The sequence below is a fragment of the Lemur catta genome, chromosome 4, assembly GCF_020740605.2.
Source record: "Lemur catta isolate mLemCat1 chromosome 4, mLemCat1.pri, whole genome shotgun sequence".
NCBI classification, from domain to species: Eukaryota; Metazoa; Chordata; class Mammalia; order Primates; family Lemuridae; genus Lemur; species Lemur catta.
In genome coordinates, this window is record NC_059131.1 from 87443495 (window position 1) to 87455390 (window position 11896).

The 11896-nt window shown below is 39.6% G+C and overlaps 1 protein-coding gene across 9 annotated transcripts in view; it reads right to left on the reverse strand.

The window, feature by feature from the left end:
- Window positions 1–11316, reverse strand: part of LDB2 (LIM domain binding 2) — a 365026-nt gene extending 353710 nt beyond the window's left edge. For 8 of the 9 annotated variants that reach the window (XM_045550421.1, XM_045550419.1, XM_045550420.1 and 5 more), the window contains exon 1: window positions 10875–11309. In XM_045550421.1, coding sequence (XP_045406377.1) covers window positions 10875–11006 — 132 coding nt within the window. In that variant the 5' untranslated portion in view covers window positions 11007–11309. Of the gene's footprint in view, window positions 1–10874 lie in introns of all 9 variants that reach the window. The other variant, XM_045550418.1, reaches the window with a different exon arrangement.
- Window positions 11317–11896: the final 580 nt, after the last annotated feature.

Below are 11896 nucleotides of genomic sequence, written 5' to 3' on the forward strand. Positions count from 1 at the left end.
AAAAAGTACACACATATTTTAAAGCATGTGCAACTTTATTTCAAATAAATTGGTAATGAAAATCACAAATTCAAAGACAATAAAGGTTAGCAATGTGTTTTTCACTATTGGTAGCATGATGCTATTTTAAGACTATTGGAAAACTTAAAAAAAAAGGGAGGAGCTTAGAACGTAAAAGTTTTTGTATGGTTGAGGTACAAACTGGTGGTTGAAAAGCGTGTTTAGAATCGGCCAATTCCCAGTTACTATATAGTGACAGGCAAGTCCTATGACTTAAACCTGAGATCACTTATGAAGTGGCAGCACTGCATAGTCCAAGTAAGCCCCACCAGGGCTGATGTCTGCACTTCCAAAATCAGGAACTCGGGCTAAATGATCTCTCATGTCTGTTCCAGCCCTGAAATTCTAGGATTCAGCTAAGTTGGGAGTGGTAGGCTCCACCACATCAGAACCTTTCAAAGGCAGGTAATATGCACTGACTGCTTAATTTCAATTTCAAGTAAGAAATTTCAGCCAACTGCTGGGTAATTGTTGTTAAAATTATAAGGCATAAGAAGAGTTGCCTTTTGTGTCTACCACCAAATGGTTAGGCTTTGTTTATCGGTTTAGCTTTTGCTTGTCTACACAGATTTTCAGTATCAAGATAAAATCCTCATGAGTCCTAAGAAATGACCTACATTGTGAAGCAAAGTTGGATAAGCCCTACCCCCTCCAAATAAAAGGAGTGGGGACTGCAAACAATTTAATGTTTGATCTATGTAGATATGTCTCTAGAAAGGTTGATAAAAATTACTCTCAATATGGAACTCTAAATAAAAATCACAGGTGCCCTGGTCAATGAAATGAAGTATAGGAAGGTGTGTGTAGTTTAAAAAAATTCAGTATGAAAGATTACTGAATTGAGTGGGAACAATCAGCACAGTGTAATGCCTGGGTACATCTGTAGGGAAAGCAGAGACACATGGCATTTCTACCCATCAACCTGATCCCTCTGGCCAGAAAGAGCCGCACGGTACCATTTAGCACATCTCCACATCCACCCGCGTGTGCATTTTCACTGTGTTAAGGAATAAGCCACAAGGTGTCACGGTGGATCAATGGGAAGGACTGTTACCAGTCCAGACACTCAGGCGGTGCTTCAGGCTTCCGACTGGTGCCGACCCAGCTTTCTTAGAGAAGTCCATGCTGGGTTGCATATTGAAAAGTGCTTCTCTTTGGAAGAAATGGCCATTCAGGGCCAGAGGATGTGTGCTCTCCCCAGCCCTCCCCATTTAGACACCCTGCAAAGGCGCTGGTGAAGGGGGACATTTCAGTGTTCTGTTATGGCCAATGAGTTTTTATATGGAGCAAACCCCAATCGCACCTTTTCCCCAACAGAATGGAGTGCACCTGGTCCTGTATGTTAGCTAACAGAACCATAGGTATGTCTAAGAAACAACCTGGACTTTGCAGGTGATCTTGGCCACTCTGCTGAGCCGTTACTCTCCCACAACAAGGTGTATGGTTACTACGTCATCACTGCTGTTTAACAGTGCAAAGCCCTTGTGGTATTATCATACGTGAGAACACCAAACCCACAAGTCCTAGAACATGTTATTGCAAGTTTCACTCATTAAATTAAAATAGGCTAGTGCAGGCCATGTAAAAAGTATTTTTAAGGACACTTTTTAGGAAATGAAGCAAAGTTTTGCACTACTTATGCTACTTAATTTGCTGATAGAAAAGAGAATAAGGGCATCATCATAATCATGATAGTGTCCATTTATTTAGCATCTACTATATACCAGGTATTTTACATGCATTAGCCCTTTACAATGTAAAACTCAGGCTAAGAAAAATAAGGCTCAGAAAAGTCAAGAAACTTCCCTAAGATCATAGAGCAAGCAGGAGTCAGAGCCAGGGTTTGGACTCAAATCTGTCTTAATGTAAGTCATACTGAAATTCAGCCCTTTATATTCAAAGCAGTTCACTGTTTTCATACCAGGGATGCGGGAGGAACATTGGTGGAAAAATTATACATATTTCCTAACCAAGAGTTGCACACAAACACAATCTGATTGGGAAAGTAGTTCTATCTCCCCGCCCCTCTCTCTCTCTCATACACACACCATGCAAGCATACACACCATACAGTCAGCAAACACAGTTATTATAGAACCACAGCATCATATACTGATATAAATTCCTATATTTTCTGTTGTGCAAATCACTTCAAATAAGCTAAAGAATGTCCCTGAAAGCACTTTCCTAAAATGCAAAAGTGTTCCAGGAAATGTAAAGTATTATCATGATTCATATCATAATTCATGACTATGGGCCCCCAGGTAGATCCAGAGAGAGAGAAGTAGTAGAAATATCAAAGGAGGGAAAACCGCTAGGATAAGTATAAATATTTTTAATCAGAAGTCGGGAGATTCCCAACAGATTCATGCTACCCAGAGGGCAACATTTTCAGGTCCACGCTCCCTTGGCAAGAGAAATTCTCCTTTCTCAGGGCTTCTTTTCCCTGCAAGTGGGTGTGTGTTCTGTCAGCGAACACTCACAGGACTATTAGACTCACAGATTCTTCTCCAACTGGGACTGTAGGCAATTGTTGCTAAGACTCAGGGCAAATTCCAGCATTAGTCTGGACAGTGCTAGAACAACTTAGCTTCCTCTATTCGATAGATATATTTTGCATACCAGCCATGTGCTGCAGGGCACTGGGGGGATAATGATAAATAAGACACCAGGTCCCTGTCCTCACAGAACTTACATTCTATCAAGGACAAGCGAATGCTTAGGAAATAAACAAGAAGCAAAAAAATACCAGCTTGCAATCATCCCTGTGAAGAAAATGAAGCGGGCATGTGACAGAAAGTGATTGAGGCTTAATTTTAACTGAGGGGATTGGGGAAGGCCTCTCTGGGAACAGGACATTTAAGTTGATCAATAGAGGACCTCCTAAGTGCCGGGATGCTTCTCCTTCACTGTCTTTCTTTTTGAGTTATCTAATAGATTATCTGCAAATAAAGCCAGTACTATGCCAAATTCTAATTCAAATGTGGTCTCCTACTACTTAGATGAGTTATTACATAGGAAGCCATATGCCAGACAGTCCACCACTGAGGGCAAAGGCCCTGAGGTGTGACTCAGCTTGGCAAGTTAATGGATCCAAAAGAAGTTCTTTGTGGCTCAAGTCTAGAGAACGCAGGGTAGGAAATGAGACTGGACAATCGGAAAGGAACAGATCGGTAGAGCCTGAAAGCCAGAGGAAGGAGTTTAGAGCTTGTTTGTTCTAGGTGTGAGGGGAAGCTGGAGGTCATGTGGTCAGACACATGCATCAAAGTGTCGCTTGGATGTGCTTGCGGAGCATGTTACAAGGTGCAATGAGAGAGCAGGTGCTCAGTGAGGAGGCCATCCCAATTTAGAAAAGAGAGGATAGGGGCTTAAAATGTCACCAGAAGAGAGTAGGTCCCTCTCCTTCAGAGAAGGCTGCCAGATCTTTAATGCTAAGGTTTTATTTCTAATTAGTAGACTAAGCTTTCAAATTAGGCTGGTCAAAAGTAGTCCCAGCTTGAGGGCAGAGTATAGATGTCAGAGCCTGCAAGCAGGAGTCAGCAGATGGCAGATGACGCTGCCCCACCAGGATGCTCCAGGAAAGAACACTGCACGGGTAGGTAGAAGACCCAGCTCCCGGGGGTTCAAATCCCAGGATGTCAAGTATGGACTCTGACAGTCTTTACCCTCTAAGCCTCAGTTTCCTTGTCTGTTAAAGGAGAACCAGAATGCATGCATCTCAGGCTTTTGGGCAGATCAAATGAGGATATCATTCATCTTATCTCCAACAACTGGCAGGCATTTACTGCAAAGACAATGGCCTCACAGGTAGCTGAAGTGGGCTGCAAGGGTAGGAAGGAAACATCACCTCCCACAAAGGACTTCTGCAGAGAGACAGGATGTGGGAAGACTGACAGCCTTCTCACTGGGATAGCCAGAAGCCAAAACATGTTGGGAGTTCTTTCACCTCTACATCTTTATTTCCTCTAAGATTCCTAACTGAATCCCTGCAAAGGAAGCCAATACTATGCCAAATTCGAATTCTAATTTAACCGCCTAACACTTAAACATTGGTTATTATTGCAGAGGGGGTGACATCACCAAAAATGAGACAGCTTTTATACTCATCCCACTACCGTTTAAAACAATCAGAACACCATCTTTCACAGAGCATGACTGAGAAGAATCAAGCACTGGATAGAAGTCTAAATATGTTTTAAGTAAAAATAAATAAATAAATAAAACTTCCAGATGGGTATGCATGATATTCTACAATTCCAATGAGTCTTCAAATAAAGTGAGCCTATTAAGTATCCTTCACTAAGGAGTGTGATTTCGTTTGTTGTGTTTGTTTGTTCGTTTGTTTGTTTGTTTGTTTTCAGTAACCAAAGTATATTTTCCATCCCGGGCTCCATCCCGTGGAATTTCACATGGTCCCTTTTGCAATTAAGTCAGGCAATTGAGATACAACTAGTGGAACCAAGTTAAGCAGATGGGGTCAACTTCCAAGTCACCTCTAAAGTCAACTCGTCCTAAGAAAAAAATGAATGTATTCACAGTAAAAAATTCTGCAGGTGAAACTAGAGTCCTGGCTGGTATTTCTTATTTCAAGAGAGGTACTATGACAGAACAGTTAGGAGTACAACCTCTGAAGCTAAACTACCATCTATTTGACCTTGGACAATTTACAGAAACTCTCCATTTCCAGTTTTCTCATCAGTAAAAATTAGTAGCGGCTATTATATGAGATGATCAAGAGTGTTACATGGTCTGATGTACAAAAAGCACTGAGCACTTGCCAATAGATGGGGAAAACTCCAGGGATGCTAGTTATTGTTTAAGTACCTTTCAGAAAGGTGTGTATGGTTCACTGCATAATACACTGTGTATTAATCTATCACAGCTCCTCATGTAAGAGTTAGTTTGTACCACCCCCCTTCATTACCAAATTGCAAGGTTCTAGAGGGCAGAAAATGTCTTAATCATCTCTGTATTTCCAGATTCTGATATTGTCATTGCCTGAAGTATGAAAATCCTTGAAAGAATGACCAGGTTTTAAGTATGAATAGTTGCCTATGTCCAAAGGCCTGCTACCAGAATTTAAATTAAAAAAAAATTTTTTTAATTAAAAAAATAAAAACCTGGGCTCAAATGGATTAAAAAAAAAAAGAAAAAAAGAGAAAAAAATGTTTTGGTCAGAAAATGACAAAGGTGTTTGTGGTATCTACATCAGTTGAACATTTTTAAAATGCTGCACTTTCTGACACTCAAAGAGAGATTGTTTTTCCACATCAGTTATATTTTGAGGCCCACCAACCAAATCCAAATAAGTAACTTTATGATTCTTACTCCTGACAATTTATAAAGTTGGATGTGTGAGACCGTTTTTTGTTTTGTTTGCTTGTTCAGAAAGGGGCTGGCTCTGTGTTTCTCATGAAAAATGAGTTAATGTGGACAATTGTAATAAAAGGAGATTTATGGTCTTGTTCTCCATACAGTTTAAATTAATTTCTTTCTGAAACCCAAACAAAAAGCTAAATGCTCAAAAAATGCACGATGTTTAAATCCTACATCATAATTTACACACCAAAAAGGGAGAAATTTAAATGTGCATTGATTTTAAGCTGATAAGAATCTGTGTTGAATGTGAGTTGAAAGATTTTTTTCTTCTTCTTCTTGGCCTCCTACGAATAGTTAGTTTGCAGCAATTTTTAATTAAAAACAGTTTCCATAGTAAGAAAATGGAAAAAAAAAAAAAACAACAAAAAAAGACTTCAGGAAAATAAAATCAGTCCAAGCCTCCTGCACTTTGTTTTGTGAGGCTATGTAGAAAGGCTGAAAAATAAGAGAGTTTGGAAGTTCTCATTTTTAAAACTGCACTTTTGGTTTCATTTAACATTTTCAAAATAGCTTTCCTTACCACCACCCATCCCCTCCCCCCACCTCACCAACCTCCTTCAAAAAACTTGCAAAGTTCTGTTTTTAACACTGAAAATCATTCATTTACCTCAGAGTAACAGCAACATTTTTCTTTCTAAATTTCTAGGGGGGAAAAAAAAAAAACCTCCAAGTTATCACAAAGCATTTTCCTTTTTTTCACCTATCCAAAATAACTAATCTCATTTTAACTAGACTCCATCTGAACATCAATGATACTAAGCTATTCCATGAATAAACATGATGTTACAACGTGAAACCCTGTGACTAAAGTATATAAAAATGTAGCTGAAAGAAAAGAGGACTGAGGGTCCCCCTCCCCCCCAACTCCCTCCCAAGGGAGTTTTAGATTTGAGCTGAGGAGGGGTGAGACCAGCAGATTTAAATTTCAAGGTCTTCAAACATTTGTAACATTCATATTCAATCCTGTAAAACTAAAAACTGTAACTCAAAATAAAAATCCTTGTGTGTACAGCTTCCGATCGCAACCACAGTTTTCTCTTTTGGAAGGGGATGTGTAATATTGATAAAAGAAAATAAATCTCAAAACAGAAGAAATACGTAATGAAACTCGCACGTTTCTGGGGTTTATGGTATTTTTTTTTTAAATTAGTATGGTGCCAACATGAAAAAATATGTACATTTAAAAACATCTTCATTTGAATGGAGACATTTTAGGTCATTTGAATGAGGAAATAAGGTCTAGAAAAGTTACCTACTCTAACAAAGATTTTTATAACTTCACTTGATAAACTTAGTTAAATTCTGTAATAATCCAACATTATAGTTAAATCCTTTCACTTAAATTGATGTTCACTATAATGTTTCTCGTGTATTTTACCTATGTTTTCGTCTCATGACACAGGTCTCAGGAAATGAAAAAAATATACTGTTTTTGTTTTTAATGAGGCTTTTCACAGAACAAATTCTGAAGTCTTTAGAACGTATTTTTATATACTATCTGACTATATGTATAATGTTAAACTATGTGATTGTGCAGTTGTATTCTTCCAAAATACATTTGGCACAGAAAGACCATTCAAGTGCATGAATTTTGGAAGACATGGGGTAGATTTATGACAGCATACAAACAGAAAAGGTAAAGCCTTTTCCACTGCCTGAGAATTACAGTGAACAACAGTGACACAAAGCTCAAAGAGTTTCTCTTAATTTCATTTTAAAAGGGGGGAGAAACACCCACACATTTCTTTATGAAATTCCATTGAGATATAATGTTGCAAAGAAATGCTATTTCCCAGAACAGCCAGCAGCATTTAAAACACATTTTTTGTTGTTGTTTGCTTTTTAATGCATCTATATTCCTTTAAAAAGAGGTGCAGTCCTATGATCTCTTAGACACTTGCTTATCTTTGCCACAAAGATTAGGGTTCTAAATGACCTCAGGATGAAATAAATGTGGGGGATGTGGGATGAGCACTTTCAAAGGGAGTGGGAAGCAGATGCCCCAAGCAGCTTCAGCTCAACAGGAGGCACCAGGCCCCAAAAGCATCAGAATTGTGTTTCTCAGGGAAGGTGCTAATTTCAATGCATGGGCTCTCAAACTCTCTCTCTCTGCTTTCATCTACTGATTCATTGATTGGCTAGTCAACAAATGTTTACTGAGTACCTACTTTGTGCAGGAACTGCTTGCTCTAAGTGCTAGCTTTAAACAAGACTGCTTGACAGGAGCTGAGCCTTCCAATTTTCTTCACTATTACACGATTATTTCAGTACCATTTGTGATTTTGAACTAAATACCATGAGCAAAGAAATAATGTCTGCACTCTTAACTCTATTTCATAATACTGTCTCTTACTAAAGAAAACCAATCTGAATTTTCCACTGCCAGTAATTTGCAGATGACGAACCAAGACCCATGCCAACTAGTTAGTAAGAGTTAGAAACAGGATTAACTCCCAATCCAGTTCTCTTTAAACTAAAACTATCCAGCTTCTGAAGGACTTTGATTTGATTGAATTGAGAGAAATGCATCAACCCCCATGAGAGAATGCCCTGGGGTCAGCTATGGAAGGAGAGTAGCTAAACATCATGGTTCTTTGCTAGTTTCTTTCCATAAAAAAAAGCGGTTTCTAGGAAATTTCTGCAAACTTGAGGTTTAAATTGTAGTAATTTCTTCATCAAAAACTGATTTGCTAAAATTTCTTTCTAGCCAAGTCTTTGTTCCAAAAGGAATGGAGACTTGCGAGTATTACACAAGGGTGTGTGTGTATGTGTATGTGTATGATATTTAGAGTTAATAAAATAATACTACATACTATAAGAGTAGGAGCCAAAAAAAGAGAGAGAGAGAGGAGAAAGATGAGTCGCTCTGGCCCAAAATGGTTGTATGCATTGGTTAAATTCTAAAAGTAATCACTCAACAATCTATTTGATTTTGTGTGTGAATAAACTGATAACTCTTGCTGGGTATCACTGTACTTTATTCTAGCCAATTCCTTGCCAGGGCTCAGAACAGCTTTATCATAAATAGCAATCATTGATTAAAGGCATAGTGTAACTTTTCATGAAAAGTTATGTTTTACTAAGGACACGTCATGATCAAAATTTAATATTTACTGTTAAGATTTAAATGTCTTAGGAACAATTATTTGATTCTCTCTTTTCTTTATATGAAATGAAAACAAATCTGTGGTATTGGGTTCATGACACCATTTATTGCTTGGCAAAGAAAAAAGAAGTGTTGGGGCAATTATTTGGATAATTATAAAAATGATCGAATTAAGGCAAGGGGGAATGTATAGGGGTTGGCTCTAGAACACACCAGAAAATAATTCATAGCACTTTAATGTCACAGGCACAGAGGTTTAAAAAATCTTTAAGATTTGTCATAGGAAGCTTTCCTCTCTTGGTTCTTAAGCTATGAAGTAGGTTTTTTTTTTTTTTTTCCTACTCTGAGCTAAATCTTTAAAAGTAATACCTAACGATCCAAAAGTTAGGAGTTCCTGAGTTTAGCTCTCACAAAAAATAACATGCCATTTTCAAAAACCATACTAGTAATGGGGTTCTTTTCAAATGTCCTGTCTCAAACGTAAAACAAATAAGGGACTGGATTGCACTGCAAGGATTTTTATGAGGGCCAGGGGAATCTTGCAGATAAGTCTCCTAGCTGAGAACTGGCCAAGTGTTAAGGCCACAGGGGCACACAGATACCAGAGAAAGCTGCAAGAGGATGGGAGAAAAATCTCTTTCTGCAACTCCTCAAAAACTTTCTAAAATGTAAGGTAGACACAGGTTATTTTTAGATCTTATTGCTTTTCAAGAATTGAGCCATAATGGACCCTCTCTCTTTTTAAAAATTAATCATACTTTAAAGAGACTTTTCCCCCAAAATTTGTATTGCAATTATTGTGTACCTGAACTATAAGACATTTTCTATCCTCCTAATTCTGAAAACAGGCTATGTCAACCAACAGTTTATGCAGGAATTTAAGATTCCAACACACAGTTGCAAAGATCTGAAAGAAATATACAAACTGTAACACACACACACACAAAACAACACACACAAACATCAGTTACTGCCAATAGCTCACCACCCTAAGCAAAACAGAGTTTGCACTTCTATGGAAGCTCCTGGCTTCTAGAGAGAACAACAGTACGAGCTATTATATTTAATATCTATGGTGTATTGACATATAAAGAAAATAGCAAAGATAGACAGCCCAGCTTTTAAAAAAACATAAGTCCTTGTCCAGCAGTTAGCCAATCAGAAAGCAGGTCACATCTTGTTAGCTGCATTAAATACATTAAACATCATGAATTCTCTATGGCTCCATTGACAATTCAGGCAAATGTGTTTTATTTTATAATACAAACTTAAGTGAGTCTCTTTCCAGAGTTAGAAGTCAATCTTCAATCTAAAATTCCACCAACGCTATTCCCTAAAACCTCTTTGGCATAAATCTTCTGGGTATTTCTTCTCTGCAGAGAAAACCAAATTCCTAGCAATTTATACTTCCTAAAGTGACTTTGGTGCACCTATAACAAACTCCTTTTCAGAACACTTCAGCACAAAGCCCCAACTTACAGGCAGACGGACAACCCAGCAGTCAGACCTCAGCTGAGCTAGCACAGAGAAAAACTCAACTAACATTAAATATTTAAATTGCAGGAGGCGAGCCTGGAGTTTTGCATTTAGAAAGTTCTGAAAGTCCTGTTCTCTCTGCTCCCAGAGTTGCTCCATGCCTGCCTAGGAGGCTGAGTCTCCCTCTCTCGGGCACCAGATCCCAAATATGCAAAAATTAGGGTGACTTGTCCACTGAGCCTGCTCCTGTCCTAAGGTAGAGTGCTTAGGAGGCTCTGCCACCGCGGTAGGAGAAAGTCAAGAATCCCCTTGCCCCAAGCAACTGGTTTCTGAATTTAACACAGAAATACACAAATGCGTGTCCCTCCAGGACTAGTTCTGAAAAGTAGGCAGGGTTACTCTTCTGCCCCCTTTACCTCAATGTTGGTGACTTTGAAAAGCAAATGCAGGTCAAAGCAGACTTCCTCTGGGATTTGTAAAAAGGAAAAAAAAAATACTGTATGCAAATGATGACAAAATCCCTTGGAATTATATCTCAAGAAATACCAACAGGACCGACTCAGCCTGCAAACATCAGAGTTCTGGGAAAGCAACATTTCTGGAGACCCAGCATGTGAAGCAAGCGCTGGGGTTGTCTCTTTCAAGATTCCGGCAGAAACTGTCCCCTGCTCCAAGAGTTGCTGTGCCTGGAAATCCACTGTTCAAACTAGTGGATTCATGCTGGCGCTCATTCCCACATACGTGGTAGTATCTAGTGGGACACTTCCCATAGAATTAGCCAGAAACCCTAGGAAAAGCCCATGCACAGTTTAAAAAAAAATACACAAACACATACCCAGGATTGAAGTACTTACCTCTGTGCGAGACTGCAGTCTCTTGTTCATCTCATAGATTCGGTACTCTGGCTGTACCATGTAGGGTGTATGTCTCCTATAAAATGGGCCGAAAGGAGAAGAATAGAAGGGGTCATGTGGTGTGCTGGACATCTTGCCTGCTTGTCGAAAATCAAGCTAAACAGAGTATCAGTAACGTCCATGCAGAGCACATGGGCTGTGTTCTTCACAGTACAAAGTAGACGCACGCACACACGCTCACACACACACAGAGGCAGGCAGGCAGGCTGAGCACACTGGCTGGGAACTGCTGTCGGAGCCCTCTATAGCAGGAGAGGAGAGGGAGAGCCCGAGGAGGGAGGGAGAGAGGGAGGGAGGGAGGGAGAGCGCGAGAGAAGGGAGAGGGAGAGAGCAGGAGCTCCAGAGAGGGAGGGAGGGAGGTTGGTAGGGAGGAAAGGAGGGAGAGGAAAGAGAGAGAGAGAGAGAGAGAGAGAGAGAAGCTGGATAGCTTTAGGCACCACTGCTTGTTTTTAAAGAAGCAGTTTGTGGAGAGGTCATTTCCTGTCCACACTGTAGACTAGTTCAAAAATATAATTCTCTGCACAGTCTGACAAGAGGTCTAAGGTTTGGTTTTAATTTTTTTTTCCTCCAGCCAGGACCCTTCACAACCCGATTGCTAAGCTTGTTAGCATAGAGGTGGTTTAACCGCTGCCTGAGCACTCACCCCTGACAGCCACACTGTTGTAATGTATCAGAAATGTGATTACTACAAAATAAAGAAACACAGGCACCATGGTCCCCCAAATTTGGGCTGGTGATTCACTCACATGCCAAGATTTATCTTGGCACTGATCTCCCCATATAGTTTTGCTTTACTTGCTGTTGTTCCAAGAGCTTATTCTATTCTTTTGCATTCTGCCCCCTCCACACCCCAGCCTTCCCCAATCACCTTTCTTCCCAGCCCGCTCCTTGGAGGTTACCTGAGCATTTTAAGGTAAAAACAATCATTCTGAATGTAGAATGTCTAAAATATACTTATAGGA